Consider the following 22229-nt stretch of genomic DNA (forward strand, 5'->3'; position numbering starts at 1 on the left):
TGAAACGGTAATCAAAAAACTCCCAACAAAAAAAAGTCCTGGCCCAGATGGCTTCACTGCAGAGTTCTAACAAACCTTCAGAGAAGACTTAACACCATTACTATTGAAGGTATTTCAAAGTATAGAAAAAGACGGAATACTACCCAACTCATTCTATGAAGCTACCATCTCCCTGATACCAAAACCAGGTAAAGACATTACAAAAAAAGAAAATTTTAGACCTATATCCCTCATGAACATAGATGCAAAAATCCTTAACAAAATTCTAGCCAATAGAATCCAACAACACATCAAAAAAATAATACACCCTGATCAAGTGGGATTTATACCAGGTATGCAAGGCTGGTTTAATATCAGAAAAACCATTAATGTAATCCATCACATAAATAAAACAAAAGATAAAAACCACATGATCTTATCAATGGATGCAGAAAAGGCATTTGACAAAGTTCAACACCCATTTATGATAAAAACTCTAACCAAAATAGGAATTGAAGGAAAATTCCTCAACATAATAAAGGGCATATATGCAAAGCCAACGGCCAATATCACTCTAAATGGAGAGAACCTGAAAGCATTTCCCTTGAGAATGGGAACCAGACAAGGATGCCCTTTATCACCACTCTTATTCAACATTGTGCTAGAAGTCCTAGCCAGGGCAATTAGGCTAGACAAAGAAATAAAGGGTATCCAGATTGGTAAGGAGGAAGTAAAGCTATCACTATTTGCAGATGACATGATCGTATACATGGAAAACCCTAAGAAATCCTCCAGAAAACTACTGAAACTAATAGAAGAGTTTGGAAGAGTCTCAGGATATAAAATAAACATACAAAAATCACTTGGATTCCTCTACATCAACAAAAAGAACACCGAAGAGGAAATAACCAAATCAATACCATTCACAGTAGCCCCCAAGAAGATAAAATACTTAGGAATAAATCTTACCAAGGATGTAAAAGACCTATACAAAGAAAACTATAAAACTCTGCTACAAGAAATTCAAAAGAACACACTTAAATGGAAAAACATACCTTGCTCATGGATAGGAAGACTTAACATACTAAAAATGTCTATTCTACCAAAAGCCATTTATACATACAACGCACTCCCAATCCAAATACCAATGTCATACTTTAAGGGAATAGAGAAACAAATCACTAATTTCATATGGAAAGGAAAGAACCCCCGGATAAGCAAAACATTACTGAAAAAGAAGAAGAAAGTGGGAGGCCTCACCCTACCTGATTTCAGAACCTATTATATAGCTACAGTAGTCAAAACAGCCTGGTACTGGTACAACAACAGGCACATAGACCAATGGAACAGAATTGAGAATCCAGATATAAATCCATCCATTTATGAGCAGCTGCTATTTGACAAAGGACCAGTGTCTGTCAATTGGGGAAATAATAGTCTTTTTAACAAATGGTGCTGGCATACCTGGATATCCATTTGCAAAAGAATGAAACAGGACCCATACCTCACACCATGCACAAAAACCAACTCCAAGTGGATCAAAGACCTAAACATAAAGACTAAAACGATAAAAATCATGGAAGAAAAAATAGGATCTACCCTAGGAGCCCTAATACAGGGCATAAACAGAATACAAAACATTACCAAAAATGATGAAGAGAAACCAGATAACTGGGAGCTCCTAAAAATCAAACACCTATGCTCATCTAAAGACTTCACCAAAAGAGTAAAAAGACCACCTACAGACTGGGAAAGAATATTCAGCTATGACATCTCAGACCAGCGCCTGATCTCTAAAATCTACATGACTCTGTCAAAACTCAACCACAAAAAGACAACCCAATCAAGAAGTGGGCAAAGGATATGAACACACATTTCACTAAGGAAGATATTCAGGCAGCCAACAGATACATGAGAAAATGCTCTCGATCATTAGTCATTAGAGAAATGCAAATTAAAACTACAATGAGATTCCATCTGACACCAACTAGACTGGCACTAATTCAAAAAACACAAAATAATAAATGTTGGAGAGGCTGCGGAGAGATTGGAACTCTCATACACTGCTGGTGGGATTGTAAAATGGTACAACCACTTTGGAAATCCATCTGGCGTTATCTTAAACAGTTAGAAATAGAACTACCATACAACCCAGAAATCCCACTCCTCGGAATATACCCTAAACATACAAGACCCTTCACACAAACAGATATATGCACACCCATGTTTATTGCAGCTCTGTTTACAATAGCAAAAAGCTGGAAGCAACCAAGATGTCCATCAACGGACGAATGGGTAAATAAATTGTGGTATATTCACACAATGGAATACTATGCATCGATAAAGAACAGTGACGAATCTCTGAAACATTTCATAACATGGAGGAATCTGGAAGGCATTATGCTGAGCGAAATGAGTCAGTTGCAAAAGGACAAATACTGTATAAGACCACTATTATAAGATCTTGAGAAATAGAAAAAACGGAAAAGAACACATACTTTTGTGGTTACAAAGGGGGGAGGGAGGGAGGGAGGGAGAGGGCTTTTTATTGATCAATCTGTAGATGGGAACTGCTTTGGGTGAAGGGAAAGACAACACTCAAAACAAGGAAGATCAGCCTAATTGGACTGGATTAAAAGTAAAGAGGTTTCCGAGATAAAATGAAAGCTTCAAAGGTTAGCGAAGCAGGGGCTGGGGTCTGGGGAACTTGGTTTGAGGGGACTTCTAAGTCAATGGGCAAAACAATTCTATTATGAAAACACTCTGCATCCCACTTTGAATTGTGGCCTGGGGTCCTAAATGCCAACAAGCAGCCATCTAAAATACATTAATTGGTCTCAACCCACCGGGAGCAAAGGCAAAGGAAGAACACCAAGGTCACACGACAACTAAGAACCCAAGAGACAGAAAGGGCCACTTGAACCAGAGACCTACATTATCCTGAGACCAGAAGAACTAGTTGGTGCCCGACCACAATCGATGTCTGCCCTGTCAGGGAGCACAACAGACAACTCCTGAGGGAGCAGGAGACCAATGGGATACAGACCCCAAATTCTCATTAAAAGACCACACCTAATGGTATGATTCCGACTAGAGGAATCCCAGAGACAATGCTCCCCAGAACTTCTGATGGCACAGGACAGGAACCATCCCCGAAGACAAATCATCAGGCATGAAAAGGACTGGGCAGTGGGGGGGAGAGAGATACTGATGAAGAGTGAGCTAATTAAATCAGGTGGACACGGGAGAGTGTGTTGGCAACTCTTGACTGGAGGGGGGATGGGAAGATAGAGAGAGAGGGAAGATGGTAAAATTGGCACGAAACGAGAGACTGTAAGGGCTGACTCAACAGGGGGAGAGCAAGTGGGAGAAGGGAGTAAGATGTATGTAAACCTACATGTGACAGACTGATTGGAATGGTAAATGTTCACTTGAAGCTTAATAAAAATTTAAAAATTAAAAAAAAAAAAAAACTCAGTCAATTAAAACCCTGTGGATCACAAAGGTCTAATCCACAATGTACCAAGTGATGGTACAGGACTGGGTAGTGTTCTCCTCTATAGTGCATGGGGTCACAATAGAGGAGCCGCCAACAGCAACACGATGTACAGGGAGAAGATATGAGAAGAAACATCATCAGGAATACAGTGAAAAATCACTTACCATGTGCTAGGGTACGTTCTCTCATATCTTTCCCATTGTGAGCTCTGATCACTTTGAGATCTTCTGGACCTGCTCAGGAGTAAAAGGCCCACAGCAAACTAGTCATATTTCAAGAAAAGCCTGAAAAGATCAGTAGTTTTCGCATTGGCTGAACATTAAAACTGCCTGTGGTGCTTTAAAAATCTTATGCTGAAGCCACATGCCATTACAATTAAATCAGAATCCATAGAGGTGGGACCAAAGCATCAATATTTTTTAGCTTCCTAGATGATTCCAGTATGAAGTCAAGGTTTACAGCCAGTGACACGCATTCTCACACAAAACCTGCGTATACAGTTCTGATAGATACAAAAGTAGTCTGGGTAACAGATATGAATTAAGGTAAAGAATGAAGATTCTAAGTACATAAAAATAGATTTGTGCATTATACCAAAAATCCTGGGTCATAGAAGAGAAGCTACAGATGGCTCCATAGCTGCAATGGGATTTGATCATGCAGACTGACATATCCCAGAGCACTTCCACTATCGCAATAAGCATGTTACAAAGGAAGCAATGGTCAGATATGAAATCTAGAGACAGAAGCTTCTGACAGCTACAAAAAATACATAACCAAGAGGCAAGATTTATGGTTGCAAATGTCAGGTTTTACCATTTTTCCAACCCACACACCAAAGATGGCACAAGTGTTGATAGTAGGCTATTCTGCTGAGGAGCCTCCACAGGGCCCTCTTGATGTCCCTGTTCCTCAGGCTGTAGATGAAGGGGTTCAGCATGGGGGTCACCACACTGTACATCACTGAGGACACTGCATACTTCCTGGGAGAAGATGAGACAGCTGAACTGAGGTACACTCCAAGGCCTGTTCCATAAAATAAGCAAACAACTGACAGGTGAGAGGCACAGGTGGAAAAGGCTTTATACTTCCCACCTGAAGATGAGACTCTCAGAATGGAGGAAACAATTCGACTGTAAGAGAAAAGGATCCCTGAGAACGGAACACCACCAAAGATGGCACCAATACAATACACTAATATGATACTGATGGAAGTGTCAGAACATGCAAGGCTAAAGAGTTGAGGAGGGTCACAGAAGAAATGAGGGATTTCCACATCTGTGCAGAAGGTAAGTTGTGACACCATTGAAATGTACAGCTGGGAGTCCAAAACGCTGATAAAAAAAGACACCAAAACTAGCAAGCCACAGTGGCGGGGGTTCATGATGACTGTGTAATGCAGAGGGTGACAGATGGCCACAAACAGGTCATATGCCATCACAGTGAGGAGCAGATTGTCCAGACATCCAAAGAGGTAAAAAAAGGTCATTAGTATCAGGCAGCCCCCATAGGTAGTGGATTTGCTCCATGTCTGAATGTTCACTAGCGCCTTTGGTACTGTGGTAGAAACGAAACCAATGTCAGCCAAGGACAGGTTGGAGAGGAAGAAGTACATGGGAGTGTGGAGATGGGAGTCAGAGGTGACCGCCAGGATGATGAGCAGGTTCCCAGTCACAGTTATCAGGTACATGGACAGGAACAGCCCAAAGAGGAGGGGCTGCAGTTCTGGATCCTCAGAGAGGCCCAAGAGGAGGAATTCTGAGATATCTGTTAGATTCTGTGGCTCCATGTACTTATCACAGCTTTTGGAAAAAGAATATTGTTAAAAAGGAAACAGGCAAACAGCCACCCGGTATTGTATCTGTATTTTGAATTCAAGAAACTCAGAAGTAAAGCCCACAAAATCATGTGTTCACACTTAAGTATCTAATACCCCAGTGCTTTTCAGCGATAGTACTCAGTTACAGCAAACCCAACCACTGTATTTCTCAAAACTTTTCCCTCATTGTTTTCTGTGTTATTTGCATTTTTCTGCACCCAACCACTTTAGAGATGCAAGGCTAAAGAATGTTAAAATGGCAAGGACATTTGATAATAACGAGTTCATAGAAAGAGCAAACTATCACCACCCTCTATGAGAGAAACACATACAATAAGAAATACCCTTTTAAGAAAAATTCATTTCAATTAAAGAACACTAAGAAGCACTTGCAGTTCCAGGGTGTGCAAACCATTAACACACTTGGCTGCTAAGCAGAAAGGTTGGCTTCCACTCAAAGACACCTCAGAAACAGGGTCATTGAAACCCAGTGGAGCATAGTTCTACTCTGAGACACATAGTGTGACCGTGAGTCAGAATCTACTCAATGGAAACTGGATGTTCTTCTTAAGAAGCTGTCAAATGTACTTTATTTTATACAAGTACAGTGCATAAATTCCCTTGATTTGGAGTATTTATAAAACAACATATAGGATAGGAACAGATTTAAAAAAAAGAATCACCACTGAGTTAATTGCAACATGGTGACTGCATGTGTTAAAGGATAGAACCTCTCCATAGAGTTTCAGAGCCTTAATCTTTACAAAAGTGGATCACCAGGTCTTTCTTTCATGGCACTGAAGAGTGCATTCCAGCCACCAATCTGGAGGAGAATAGTCGAGTTCAAACCATTTGCTTCACCCAAGGACCTCATTAGCTAGATTCTAAATTACATTCAAATGTTCATCATCAGAGAGTGTGTTTATACGTCAATTATCTTCACAGGTTTTCATCGTTGTTTGGTTTTCTGACATCCGTCTTGTATGGACATACATGGTCATTCAAATATGTGGGTCAATTTCAAAAAAGTTTTAAAGTATATATCCTCTCCCTTGGCTTATTGGACATCAAATTTTGATAACTAAGTGTTTGCTAAACGTTCAAATCATACAACATTGCCAATTCCAAAGATGGCATTAGTGTAAAATGCACCAATGATTAAACAATGATTTACTTTTCAGATACACTCTGTGCCTATTTTTCACCGTGTAGATATTGGTATTTGCATCAATGCTACGCCATCTCGGGGAAATGCCTGGTGTTCCTTTGACATTTTCCTTTATTTATTTCCATTCTCTATGGCATTGATAAAGTGCCAAAAAACGTTTCTTGTCCTAAATGTTTAGAAAGCATTGTTTCCCCATCAGGTCAACACCCTTATTTGTAAATTCAGGAAAATAGGACCAGGGACATTCCAAAGCCAGGTTTGAAACTTAGCTATCTTAGGCCAATTTAAGAACTTTCTAAGACAATCCTTCCTTAGTGGGAGATTTGAATTTTCCTCTTTTAGCTCCCCAATGGCAACACATTTCTTCATTTCTATTGGTAGGTCTAACATGATTTCATTTGGCCTATTAATTCACAGTTCAACTCACTGAGTTGTGGGAGGAAGAATCAATGGTTTAGTGTCCATTTGCTCATCTGAAAAGAAACACAATCATTCAGCTCTGGTTGAGGAGACAGAATCCTGGAATAGGGGTCAGAAGGGCAAGGTCCAAATCCCAGATCTGTCACACGATGAATTTGGAGTGCTTGTGAATATTTCATCCTCTCTTACGTGGAAATAGGGGGGAATAATACCCATCACTAGGATGTGTGTGGCAGCTAACAAAGGTTTGGCACTTAATAAATACTTGGACAATGTTTTTAAATCAGAATTTGAATCAATATGAGAGCAGTGGGTTTATTGTTGAAATATAATCATGGTTTCATTTGATTATATGTGAAAGATAGAAGCCTAACATGTCCCAAGAAAGTCAAGCATAGAATGTATTGAAATCATAAAATGTGCCTAGGTTCACACAGTAAGACTTACTTTCTCCATCTCTTTCTCCTTTTTAGTTTTCAGTTTTATGAAAACCGCCACAATTTTTTGCAAATAATTGATGTTTTACACTCTACTAACTAAATAGGTCCCATAGAAAGCGCATGATATAGATATATTCATGCCCCATTTTATCTTGCCTCTAGTCCTATGGGACATCCTTGGAGGGATGAAACTACAGGCAGGAAAGCACTCAGCACAGAAGCAGTACATCTTATGATCTGATCCTGTGAACTAAGGAACAAAGGAACCAAGGGTCTATTCCATATTTAATAAAGACTTGTTGTTTCATTGTGGTTGTAGCCTGCTCTGTGATAAGTACAAGATATTCTCTGAGGGGTCAGGAATTCATGAGCCTCAATGACTTCCTTCCAAGTATTCAATATCTACTTGGATAAGGATGGAAGTAAAAGGATCTTACAGGGATAGAGACAAAATAAACCAATCAGATCACAGGATACACTAGTTGAACAGTATGAAGCTTTATGGAATTAATAATAATGATAATATGTAAAACTAATGTGCCCTGACTATATACATCCATCACATATTTAATCACATATGTAATATGAATTACTGTTCAGTCCTTACAGCAATGCAGATCTCCGGTCTATCAGCTGTGGATCAACTCAAATGGCAACATAGAGGCTGAAAGATCCTAAGAATTTACCCCCTGGCATACAGATCATAAGTAGCACAGACAGGACTTACAAATAAATTGTAAGTCACTGTGGCCCATGCGTTAACCATCTTCACTCTGTTTCCTCATATTTCAAAAAAAGTTTGAAGAAAAGTCCAAGGGACCTAACCAAAGATACATCTAAGTTACACCTTTAAACTCATTCTGGCTTCCTGACCAGGAATGGAACTCGAGATCCTGTCTTTATGTCTCCAAGATTGAGATAGGCTGAATTACAGTGATGAAAGGAAGTGGACACCTGAGTTAAATTCCAGAAGGGGCAAGAGAGACCTATCCTAATTATCATCTGCCAACTCCTGATGTGTTCTTTTCCTGTATTCACAATTATCCTTCTGAGAGTGGAGACACCAAAAGGCACTCACTGCTCTCCACTGTGGTCTAGCAGAACCCCCACAAAGGAGCACAGTGAGCAGGGGGTCTCTGGGTGGAGAGGCCAAAGAAGTGGAATGGCACAGGTGGATGGCACGGGACAATATGGCCAGGTGCCCTGTGTCTGGTGTCACACTGCCCAGATTCAAGCCTGGCTTCAACCTTTTCTGGCTCATGACCTGGAACAAGTTACCAAAAAAGACTGCTCATTTTCTCTTCTATGAAATGACATAACATGTGTTGCTCTTTTCTGCGTGTGGTTGTGTAGAAAAAAGAAGCAAATTACATAGAAAACTTAGTTCAGATCCCGGCATTGGGCAGCCTTCAATAAATTTTCACAATACTATGGTTACTGCCATCATTTTCATCATTATCATCATCATCAACTAGATCTTGTTTAGAAGACAGGTGAAGGGACAAATTTCTCCTTCTGGTGGGGATGCGCCTATGAGAGCAAGAACCAAATTAAAAATCTCAATGAGTCTTCTTAGACCTCTACCAGAATAAGAAACAAAGTTCACATGCCTCTAAGCTGAAACTTAGCATTTCAGGGCCTCCCATCTGGCCATCCCAAGTGTACAGCTTGTTCTGATGAGGAGGAAACAATGCTCCCAAGCCCCTCTGTGTCTACTGTCTCTCAAGGCACTCACTGGATTGTGCTGGGTCTCTGCTGAAGTATAACCAAGGAGTATGACTCCACCGACACCCCCCCACCTGGTAGGCAATAAGGGTTGAGGGAGGGTTGGAGCTCCTTCCTCAGGACTGGCAGGAAGAGAGATTCAGGCATAAGCCTCCTGATTCAAATGAGCACTGTAAAGGAGAGACGCAGTTATGGAGTTCACCGGACTGTGAAGAGCAAACTGAAGACCCTGAGGTCACAGGCAGGATTTTACAGTTGTATCGTTTTTGTGGCTCAATGCCCAGAGCTCACAATCAGCCAAATTGGTTCATGTTATTACAATCTCTGAAGACTTGTTAGTATGCATGAAACAGGAAGAGAAAAAATTGGATGTCTGTGTTATCTGGGCCTTGTCATTCTAAGGAGGAAGCCCCCTTGTATTCCTCACCTTTAACTTCCCAGTTGTACAGATCTTAAAATAAAAGTCACTCTTTTTTTCTTTCAATTTTTCAATCTAAACAATCAATGTGTGATTGAATATCCTCAAACCCATTGAATGAACCATGTATTCTAGGGAGGATTAAGTATTCTATAAAAGTCCTGGTGGCACAGTCTTAAAGCACTCAGTTCTAATTGAAAGTTTGGCAGTTGGAGACTTTTTGCTCCCATAAAGTCTAGAGCCTGGAAAACTCAAAGGGGCAGTTCTACTCTGTCACATGGGGTTCGTAAGAGTCAAAATCAACTCGACAGCACCTAGCAACAACAGATCTTTTATACCAAGAATTTGTTACTATTTTCATTTTCTGAATTAATATTTGTGTCAGGAAGCAGAATGTCCTATCTTCTTTCTGTAGCCCTTGCATGTGGTTTGGAGTTTTATGTGTTGGCAATTTATATTTTTTGCTAATTTGAATGACAGCACCAGTTCTAAATTTTCTGTACAGTTAATGTCTGTTGGTACTTTAGAAAACTATTTATTTTGTCATACCTCTTTCGTAACTTGATCCTTCACCCAAATACCTCTGTCGGCCTCAGGGAAGACTGCATTCACAGTGTTGGCAAGGGCCGCAGTCACCTTAAGATTTGACTGGAAGAAGATTTGATTCCAAGGTCACTCAGGTGTCAGTGGGTAGGATTTGTTCCTCAGGGGCTGTTGGCAAGAGACCTCCCTTAACTTCGGACCACATGGGCCTCTCCATCAGGCAGCTGACAACATGGAAGCTGGTTTCCATCACAGTAGGCTGGCCAGAGAGCAGGAGACGGCTGGCAAGATGAAGAGTCAGATTCTTTTTTACACCCCATTGTTGGAAGTGATAGTCCAATAGTTTTCCAAATTCTCTTTGATGGAAACAATTAATGGAGTCCAGCACGCACTCAATGGGATGGTTATCAACAGGAACATGAATGCATTGGGAGAATCTTAGAAGCTACACACTACACAAGCTTCGCTCTCTATAAGGACGGTGGCTCTAAGCACCACCAAACTTCAGACAAGTCCCTCTGGTTTCCAGCATAGTCTCAATCCATTGTACCATTATGCTCTCAGCACACATTCCCTGGAGAAACACAGACACATAGTAGAATTCCTACTAACTCCACCATACTGCTCCTGGTCTTGCAGTCAGAAGCCACTCCAGTTTCTCTAACACCAGCAGAGTCCTTCCATCAATATTAGGCCAGTCACAGCCATTCCATGCACAAATTCAAAAACTATCCCCAGCAGATTCTGATTTGCTTGATTAGAAAGGGCTCACTTCAACGCAGAATGCAATTTTCCTTAGATTTCTTTGTTTCAGAACTCTTGATACTTTTAATACTATGTGCTTTATGCTTATATAGGTTTGTTTTCTGGTTTTGTTTTTTTTTTCTCCTAGAAGATAATGTGGAATGATGATATAACCCAAAATCACATATGTGGAATGATGGTATAGTGCACCTTTTACATCCTGTCCATGTGGCCACCTGGGTAAGGCTTCTCTGTTCTGAATAACTAAGAGAATAACTTGTCATCAACTGATATGAGGAAATTTGGAACATACACCAAGTGAAATTGAATACGGCCAAAAGGATGCTATTTACCTATGTTAGGATAAATGGCCGAGAATAATTTTGGGGAAACCAAATGGCAGGTATGTAGAGGTAAATTGGAGAGGTAGATGATAAGGACTGTCCTTGGATGATGGCTAATGTTTAACATTAAGCATAGTGGAAAGAGGAGATCAATTTCCAAGGTCATTGACATAGCTAACGTAGAGGACACATGTATGAAAACCAAAGAGACTTGTGTTCTTGTGGTAAAATCAGAGATCGGCTTTGTGCTTTTCCCTCTTCTCTCTCTGGATGAGTATCCTTACAGGAAAAAGAAACATACCACATTTCCTTTTTAGATGTCCAAATGAGGAAAATCTACACCCAAATTTTCATCCTTGTGTTATTTACACAACTTATCAAACGTTCCACTTACGAGTCTTATTCTTACACATACAATTAAACGGTGAATAATAGATTCCAACAAATCTCCATAATAATAAAAACAAACTAAGCATACATTTCTTCCTTAGGAGTTCTTAAAGATCTCTGTGGTAGATATAATGCTCCAGGGAGGAAGAAGAATACTGGATGTACGGATGTGGAAATGTCTTCACCATTTTTTAATAAGATGATGAATAATTTATTCATTATACAAAGTACAGATAGGACAAATCTCTGGTTTTAATGTAGTAGATTTTGATTATAAAGATAAATGATATTCAAGTCCTGCCCTGAACAGCTTAAGATCTTGTATGAAGATAAAATGTAATGGTCATCAGGCATCCAGGGAAAAGCACACATGCGTTTAAATAATTTACTTGAATGGCATCTGTGTTATAGCAGACAACAACAACAATGGTATCTATATTGGCTAAATTCTTACCATGCAAGATATGCATTATCTCCTTAATCCTTACACTGCTGTCAGCTAAACACTACAGAAAATGAATAATCAAGACCTTGAGAGTTAGATAACATGTCCACGTCCACAAAGCTAATGATTTAGAGGAGCTAACATTGAAAACCAAACAGTTTCCCTGCAAAACCAATTACTTGGCCTATCCATGTGGTTACTATGTTAGTGTCCACTTACTGATCCATTACTAGGTACTAAACACTCTTCTAATCAATGCTTTTGATTCACCTCCTCTTAACCATGCTGTCAGATGAGTGCCTTTCTTTTCACAACTGTAGAGATGAAGAAGTTAAATAGAAACATGTTTTATGTTGTTATTGTTGTTAGGTGCCATTGAGTCAGTTCTGACTCATAGCGACCCTATGTATCGCACAACGAAACACTGCCTGATTCTGAGCCATCTTTACAATCCTTGTTATGTTTTAGCCGTTGTTGCAGCCACTGTGTTGTTTCATCTCATTGAGGGTCTTCCTCCTTTTCCCTGACCCCCTACTTTACCAAGCATGATTTATTTCTCCAGGGACTGATCGCTCCTGACAACAAGTCCAAAGTGAGTAAGACACAATCTCACCACCCTTGCTTCTAACAAGCACTCTAGTTGTATTTCTTCCAAGACAGGTTTGTTAGCTCTTTCAGTAGTTCATGATGTACTCCATATTTTTCGCCAGGGCCACAATTCAAAGAGGTCAATTCTTCTTCGGTCTTCCTTATTCATTGTCCAGCTTTCACATGCATATGATGTGATTGAAAACATCATGGCTTGGGTCAGGCACACCTTAGTCTTCAAGGCAATATCTTTGCTTTTCAACACTTTAAAGACGCCCCTTGCAACAGATAGAAAACCTGGTGGCATAGTGGTTAAGTGCTACAGCTGTTAACCAAGAGGTTGGCAGTTCAAATCCACCAGATGCTCCTTGGAAACTCTGTGGAGCAGTTCTACTCTGTCCTATAGGTCGCTATGAGTCGGAATCGACTCGATGGCAGTGGGTTTGCAACAGGTTTGTCCAATAAAATGCGTCTTTTGATTCCTTGACTGCTGCTTCCATGGGTGTTGATTGTGGATCCAAGTAAAATGAAATCCTTGACACCTTCAAACTTTTCTCCATTTATGGTGATGTGGCTTATTGGTCTAGTTGTGACAATTTTTGTCTTCTTCATGTTGAGGTGTAATCCATACTGAAAGCTGTGGTCTTTGATCTTCAACATTAAGTGCTTCAAGTCCTCTTCACTTTCAGCAAGCAAGGTTATGTCATCTGCATAACGTACGTCATTAATGAGTCTTCTTCCAATCCTGATGCCCCGTTCTTCACATACTCCAGCTTCTCAGATTATTTGCTCAGCATGCAGAATGAATAGGTATGGTGAAAGGATACAACCCTGACACACACCTTTCCTGACTTTACCAAAACCCTTGTTCTGTCCAAACAACTGCCTCTTGATTTGTGTACAGGTTCCTCATGAGCACAATTAAGTGTTCTGGAATTCCCATTCTTTACAATGTTTTTCAGAATTTGTTATAATCCACACAGTAGAATGCCTTTGCCTAGTCAATGAAACACAGGTAAACATCTTTCTGGTATTTTCCACTTTCAGCCAGGATCCATCAGACATCAGCAATGATATCCTTGGTTCCACATCCATTTCTGAATCCTGCCTGAATTTCTGGCACTTCCCTCTTGATATGCTGCTGCAGCTGCTTTTGAATGATCTTCAGCAAAATTTTGCTTGCATGTGGTATTAATGATATTGTTTGATAATTTCCACATTCAGTTGGATCACCTTTACTGGGAATAGGCATAAATATAGATCTCTTCCAATTGGTTGGCCAGGTAGCTGTCTTCCAAATTTCTTGGCATAGACAACTGAGCCCTTCCAGTGCTGCACCCCTTTGTTGAAACATCTCAATTGACATTTCATCCTTGTTTTTCAACAGTCCCTTCAGTACACTTTGGACTTCTTCTTTTGGAACCATCAGTTTTTGATCATATGCTACCTCTTGAAATGGTGGAATGTCGACTAGTTCCTTTTTGTATAATGACTCTGTGTATTCCTTCAATCTTCTTTTGATGCTTCCTCTGTCGCTTAATATTTTCCCCATATTATCCTTTGCTATTGCAACTTGAGGCTTCAATTTTTTTTTCTTCAGTTCTTTGAGCTCGAGAAACATCGACCATGTTCTTCCCTTTCGGTTTTCTAGCTCTAGCTCTTTCCACATGTCATTATAATACTTTTCTTTGTCTTCTCGAGCCGCCCTTTGTAATCTTCTGTTCAGCTCTTTTACTTCATCATTTCTTCCTTTTCCTTTAGCTGCTCAATGTTTGAGAGCAAGTTTCAGTCTCCTCTGACATCCATCTTGGTCTTTTCTTTCTTTCCTGTCTTATTAATGACCTCTTCCTTTCTTCATGTCTGATGTCCCTGATGTTTTATGTTATGCCTAAAATCAATTTGTAATATCAAGTTCTTTTTTAATACTTGGAATGCACACTTAAAATGAACTTCATTAAAGTGATATTAAGGGCTATCGGTAAATGGGAAACTATTATGTGATCCAACCTTGACAACATTACATTTAGTCATTACAGTGGCATTGGAAGATTAGCACTATTCATCACAATTTGATGAGGACTCTGAGGATCAATGAGGTGCAGTGAGTTGCCAAAATGATCCAGTTTATAACCCAAGATGTGGTTGGAGGTGTGTCACCAAATGCCACACCCTTTCTATTATGTGTGGTTCCAGTTCCATATCAAAGATAAGTACACCATTTTTTGATAGCCATTAGGAAACCCTGGCATACTTCTTTCCAGTCTTTTCCACATTCACAGTCAATAAGTGTTACTCATTGTAAGTCTTGAAATTTAAAGAGAAAGAAGAAAATTTTACCACTGAGGACAGTCTACTAGAAGATAACAAAAGTTAACAATACCTTGGATACATCTTTTTTTTTTTTTTCTTTGAGTCACTCCTAGGTTTGCAGAAAAGGATATGAAACTTAGTTCTGGGACAGATGGAACCGGTTTTCAGTGAGCCATAACTACAGAATCAGAACACTACTTTCCTGATTTTTAATGAGTGCTATCTATTCCCACAGATTAGAGGAAGATTCATCAACAACCTTTATTATGCAGATGACACAACCTTGCTTGCTGAAAATGACAAGAACTTGAAGCATTTAGTGATGAAAATCAAAGACCACAGACTTCAGTATGGATTACACCTCAAAATAAATAAATAAATAACCTCATTATTGGACCAACAAGCAACATCATGATAAACAGAGAAAAGATTGAGGTTGTCAAGGATTTCATTTTACCTGGATGCACAATCAACACCAATGGAAACAGCAGTCAAGAAATCAAAAGAAACATTGCATTGGGCAAATCTGCTGCAAAGGACCTCTTTACAGCATTGAAAAGCAAAGACATCACCTTGAAGACTAAGGTGTGCCTGACCCAAGCCATGGTATTTTCAATCATGTCATGTGCATGCAAAAGCTGAACAATGAATAAGGAAGCCCAAAGAATCTATGCCTTTGAATTGTGGTGTTGGCAAAGAATATTCAATATACCGTGGACTGCCAAAAAAACGAACAAATCTTGGAAATCTTTTAGTACTTGGAAAAAGTACTAGAATGCTCCTTAGAAGAAAAGATGACGAGACTACATCCCACATACTTCAGACATGTAATCAGGAGAAATCACTCCCTGAAGAAGGATATCATACTTGGTAAGGTAGGAAAAAAAAAAAAAAAAAAAGGTAGAGGGTCACCAAAAAAGAAGAAGATTCTCAACAGGATAGATTGACAGTGGCTGAAACACTGGGCTCAAGCATAACAATGATGGTTAGGATGGTGCAGGACCCGGCAGTGTTTCGTTCTGTTGTACATAGGGTCACTATGACTCAGAAGCAACTCGAGGGCACCTAACAACAACAACATCTCTTCCCACGAACTGGTAAGGTGTCATCCTCTGTCCAGTGCTTTCAATTCTCCACTATCCAAATTTCTCATCAGGAACATTTGTAGGTGATTTAACTCAGTGATAAAAGACAGTAAATTAATCAATTGATTGGGCAGGTTATCAGAACCTCCCAAATTGCTCCCTCAGAAATTATGTGATGTATGTAAAGGACATGTGCATAACCATATACCAGAACAGAGAAAAAGCCCAAAGACAAGGAAACACCATAACAATAAGGCTTCATCAAGATGTTGCAAGCGAAAGGCTAGAGCTGCCCTTTAGGGAAAACATGGCCCTTTGCTATCCCAGACTAATGAAAAATAAGATAAAATTTAATTTATTCATAATGACTTGGTGAATGAATGATCTTAGAATAGCAACAGAGCCACAACAATCAGAGATATGTTTCCAACACTTTAATCCTCAGTTGTAAAACCTTGACCAAGATACATAATCCATACCCAGCTTTTTTTATAAGTGTTCTTTGTACATTCCAATTTTAGACACTTTACAAATACCTTTATTCCCCAAACATAATTTATCACTCAGTATTCAATAAAGAAAAGGGAAAACACGAAGAGAAGTATTTCATACAGGAAACTGATAAAATAGTTATACAAGGACTGAAAGGCAAAAACTGGCAATGTGGCAATACACAGTAAGTACGGAAAGAAGCTATCTAATCAAGGACTAAGGAAACAGGTATAAGGAAAGTGTTGGCTTATTAGGGTGTATTGACTTTTATTAAATTATTGGAAGAACTTAACAATAAAACCAGATGAGAAATCAAAAGAGTGGTTTAAAGATCATGTGGCAGCTAACAAAGGTTTTGCACTTAACAAATACTTGCACATATTTTTTTAATCAGAATTTGAATCAATATGAGAGTAATGGTTTTATTGTTGAAATACAATCCCAGTGTTATCTGATTATGTGGGAAGGATAGAAGCCTAATATGTGCCAGGAAATTCAAGCATAGAATATATTGAAATCAAAAAATGTGTCTATATTCACAAAATAAGATTTATTTTTCCCTTCTTTTTCTCTGTTATTCCTTTGAGATTGTCATTTTTATGGAAATATCCACAATTTTTTTGAAAATAATTGAATGTTCTACATTATATTAATTAAATAGGTCCCATTGAGAACCTATGATATAGACATATTCATGCCCTATTTTGTCTCTACTGTGATTGGACATCCTTGGAAGGATGACAGGAAAGGCAGGAAAGCACTCAGTGTATACAATACAGCCAACACTCTGATCCTCTGAAACAATGAACGAAGGAACCAAGGGTCTATTCCATATTTAAAACACGTTTCTTGTTGTGGTGGTGGTTGTAACGTACTCAGTCCCAAGCACGGATATTTCTGGGCAATGAGAAATTAATGACACTCAGTTGTTTTCTTCTAAACATTCTTATACATTCTTGTATAAAAATGAAAATAAAAAGCTCTTACACGGATCCAGACAAAGCAAAGCCTTTAGATCACAGGATACTTTCGTTGAGTGGCATGAAGCTTAATCTAATTTATATTAATTATAATATATACATATATAATATCCATTATCTGTTCGATCCTTACAGCAATGCAGATCTTTTTCTCTATCAACTGTGGATCAACTCAGATGACATGCATCTGTCAGTTTCTCTTACTGTGGGGGCTTCTTTGTTGCTGTGATGATGGGAGCTGTGCCATCGGTATTCAAATACCAGCAGGGACACCCATGGCAGACAGGTTTCAGCTGAGCTCCCATACTAAGACAGACTAGGTAGAAGGACTAGTTGGTCTATTCTGAAAAGAATAACCAGTGAAAACTTTATAAATAGCAGCAGAACATTGTTCGATATAGTGCCAAAAGATGAGCCCTCTGGTTGGAAGACACTCAAAATAGGACGGGGGAAGATCTGCCTCCCCAAAGTAGAGTCAACCTTAATCACTTGGATTGAGTTGAGCTTTTGGGAACTTCATTTGCTGATGTGGCATGACTCAAAATTAGAAGACATAGATGCAAACATCCATTAAAAATCAGAACTCGGAATGCATGAAGTATGAATCTAGGAATATTGGAAATTATCAAAAATGAAATGGAATGCACAAACATCAATATCCTAGGCATTAGTGAGCTGAAATGGACTGGTATTACTCATTTTGCATCTGACAGTCTTATGGTCTACTGCGCCAGCAATAACACCTTGAAGAGGAATGGCATTGCATTCATCATCAAAAAGAACATTTCAAGATCAATCTGAAGCACAACACTGTCAGTGGTAGTATAATATCTATACACCTACAAGGAAGACCAGTTAATACAACTACTATTCAAATTTACACATCAACTGCTAAGGTCAAAGAAGAAGAAATTGAAGATTTTCACCAGCTTCTGCAGTCTGAAATTGTTCATACTTGCAATTGGGGTACATTAATAATTACTGGTGATTGTAATTTGAAAGTTGGAAACAAAGAAGAAGGATCAGTAGTTGGGAAATACATCCTTGGTGATAGAAATGATGCTGGAGATTGCGTAATTGAATTTTGCAGGACCACAACTCCGTCATCCCAAATAGCTTTTGTCACCAACATAAATGGTGACTATACACATGGACATCGCCAGATAGAATACGCAGGAATCAAATCAACTACACCTGTGGAAAGAGGAGATGGAAAAACTCAATATCATCAGTCAGAACAAGGCCAGGGGCTGACTGTGGATCAGCTGATCAATTGCTCATATGCAAGTTCAAATTGAAACTGAAGAAAATTAGAAAAAGTCCATGAGAGTGAAAGTACAACATCAAGTATATCCCACCTGAATTCAGACACTATCTCAGGAATAGATTTGACGCATCAAACACTAATGACCAAAGACCAGAAAAGTTGTTGAAAGACATCAAGGACATCAGACATGAAAAAAGCCAGAGGTCATTGAGAAGACAGGAATAAAGAAAAGACCAAAAAGGGATGTCAGAAGAGACTCTGAAAATTGCTCTTGAAGGCTGAGTAGATAATGTAAAAAGAAAAAATGACGAAGCAAAAGAGCTGAACAGAAGATTTCAAAGGGCATCCTGAGAAGACAAAGTAAAGTGTTATGATGGTATATGCAGAGACCTGGAGACAGAAAACCAAAAAGGAAGAATATGCTTAGCATTTCTCAAGCTGAAAGAACTGAAGAAAAAATTCAAGCCTTGAATTGCAATACTGAAGGATTCAATTGGGAAACTATTACACAACGCAGGAAGCATTAAAAGAAGACCAAAGAAATACACAGAGTCAATATACAAAAATAATTGGTCGACATTCAACCATTTTAGGAGGTAAAATATGACAGGAAACGATGGTACTGAAGGAAGAAGTCCAAGCTGCACTGAAGGCACTGGCGAGAATTAAGGCTCAAGAAATTCATGGAATACCAATTGAGATGTTTCAACAAAAGGATGCAGTACTGGAAGTGCTCACTCAAATATGCCAAGAAATTTGGAAGACAGCTACACCCAGCCAACTGGAAGAGATCCATATTTATGCCTATTCCCAAGAAAGGTGATTCAACTGAATGTGGAAATTAACAAACAATATCATTAATATGATGTGCAAACAAAATTTTGCTGAAAATCATCCAAAAGCAGCTTCAGCAGTATATTGACACGTAATTGCCAGAAATTCAAGCCGAATTTAGAAAAAGATGTAGAAGAAGGGATATCATTGCTGATGGCACATGGATACTGGCTGAAAGCTGAGAATATCAGAAAGGCATTTACCTGTTTTTTATTGACTATGCTAAGGCATTCGATTGTGTGGATCATACCATATTATAGATACCACTGTGGAGAATGGCAATTCCAGGACGCTTAATTGCACTCATGAGAAATCTATAAACTGATCATGAGGCAGTCGTTGGAACAGAACAAGGGGATACTGCATGGTTTAAAGTCAGGAAAGGTGTGTGTCAGGATTGCATCCTTTCATCATATCTATTCAATCTGTGTGCTGAGCAAATAATTTCAGAAGCTGGACTATATGAAAAAGAACAGGGCATCAGGATTGGAGCAAGACTCATTAACAAACTACGTTATGCGGGTGATACAACATTGCTTTCTGAAAGGGAAGAGGATTTGAAGCACTTACTGATGAAGATCAAAGACTTCAGCCTTAGTAGGGATTACACCTCAACATAAAGGAAACAAAAATCCTCACAACTAGACAAATAAGCAACATCATAATAAACAGAGAGGAGATTGAGGTTGTTAAGGATTTTATTTTACTTGGATCCACAATCAACACCCTTGAAGCAGCAGTCAAGAAATCGAAAGATGTGTTTCATTGGGCAAATCTGCTGCAAAGACCCCTTAGAGGTTTTGAAAAGGAAGGGTGTCACCTTGAGGCCTAAGGTGAACGTGATGCAAGCCACAGTGTTTTCAATTGCCTTATATGCATGTGAAAGCTGTACAATGAATAAGGAAGACCGAAGAAGAATTGATGCCTTTCAATTGAGGTGTTGGAGAAAATTATTGAATATACCATGGACTGCCAAAAGAACAAACAAATCTATCTTGGAGGAAATACAACCAGAACACCTCGTAGAAGCAAGGATGGCAAGACTACCTGTCACATACTTTGAACATGTTATTAGGAGGGATCAGTCCCTGGACAGGGACATCATGCTTGGTAAAGTAGAAAAAAAGGGTCATCAAAAAAGAGGAAGACCTTCAATGAGATGGGCTGATACAGTGGCTACAACAATGGGTTCAAGGATAGCAACTATTGTGAGGATGGAGCAAGACCAGGCAGTGTTTCCTTCTACTCTGTATTGGGTAGCTGAGTTTGAACTGACTCAAAGGCACCTCACAACAACATGAAGAATTTGTCACATAATATCCATTATGTATTCAATCCTTAGAGCAATACAGATCTCTTTTCCCACCAACTGTGGATCAATTCAGGTGGCAATGTAGAGTCTGAGAGTTACTCAGAACTTGCCCCATGACACAGATCATAAGTAGAGCCGACAGGATTCACAATTAAATTGTAAGTCACTAAGGCTCATACACTAACTATCTTAACTTTAAAGTTGTTTCCTCATATTTCAATATATTTAAAGCAGAAGTCCAGGGGACTTAACCAAAGATACATCTAAACAGCTTCCTGACAAGCAATGAAACCCAAGATCCTATTTTTATGTCTCTGAGATTCAGGTGTGCTAAGTAAAAAAAAAAAAAAATTCTGTGCTCTTTTCCTTCTGTGAAATGACAATAACTCCATGTTGCACTTTTCTGAGTATGGCTCTGCACAAAATCAAAACAAGTTACATAGAAAACTTAGCTCAGACCCTCGCACTGGGCAGGCTTCAATAAACATTCATGATACTGTGATTACTGTCATCATCCTAATCATTGTGCTTATCATCCTCATCTACAAGTTCATGTTGAAGTGTTTGGCAACAGGTAAGACGGGCCCATTTTCTGCTCTGGTGGGGAAGGGTCTATGGCAGCTAGAACCAGCATAGAAGAAGTTAGAACACTAAATGTGTTTTCTTGGACCTGTACAATAACCAGAAATAGAAACTTCACAGAACGCTGAGGTGAAACTTAGCTTTTCAGAGCTCCTTATCTGGCCATCTCATGTTTGCTGCTTGTCTTGATGAGGAGGAAACAATGCCCCCCCCACTCCTCTGTGTCCACTGTCTCCCATGGCACTCACTGGATTGCACTGGGTCTCTGCTGGGGCATTACTAAGGAATATGGGTCCAGCACTCCTATCCTCCTTGATGGGGTTGATGTCTGAGGCTCCTTCCTCAGGACTGACAGGAAGAGAGAATCAGACTTGGATATCATTAGGCAGACCACCACTCTAGAAGAGAGACATGCATATGGAGCTCACTGGTCAGATGGGAACAGGCATGGTATTTATAGCTATGTGGCCTTGGCCTTGTTGCTCAATGCCCAGAGTACACCATTAGCCAAACTGGGTCATGTTATTCCAGTGTCTGAAGAGTTGTAAATATTAATGTAACAGTAGGGGGAGAAAGTGAATGTCCATGGTATCTGGGCCCTCCCAGTATAAGGAGGAAGCTCACCAGTATTTCTCACCTCTAACTTCAAAGTTGTACGATCTTAACATAAATATCAGACACTTTTTTCAATTTTTTAAAATTTAAAACGACTGTGTATAATTTAATATCCTCAAACCTATTGAATGATTCATGTAATTTAGGGAGGATTAAGTATTCTATAAAAAGCCAGCAGGCTCCATCAGCACCATTTCTTCTACTCCTGTTTCAATCTCTTCTCTCTCTTT

General features: G+C 39.3%; 1 protein-coding gene across 1 annotated transcript; it reads right to left on the bottom strand.

The window, feature by feature from the left end:
* Positions 1 to 4283: 4283 nt before the first annotated feature.
* Positions 4284 to 5588, bottom strand: LOC100666514 (olfactory receptor 7E24-like). Its single transcript, XM_064279890.1, has one exon. The coding sequence runs from the start codon at positions 5265 to 5267 to the stop codon at positions 4284 to 4286; it is 984 nt and encodes a 327-aa protein (XP_064135960.1). The 5' UTR covers positions 5268 to 5588.
* Between the last annotated feature and the right edge of the window lie 16641 nt (positions 5589 to 22229).

The sequence above is a fragment of the Loxodonta africana genome, chromosome 3 (genome assembly GCF_030014295.1).
Source record: "Loxodonta africana isolate mLoxAfr1 chromosome 3, mLoxAfr1.hap2, whole genome shotgun sequence".
NCBI classification, from domain to species: domain Eukaryota; kingdom Metazoa; phylum Chordata; class Mammalia; order Proboscidea; family Elephantidae; genus Loxodonta; species Loxodonta africana.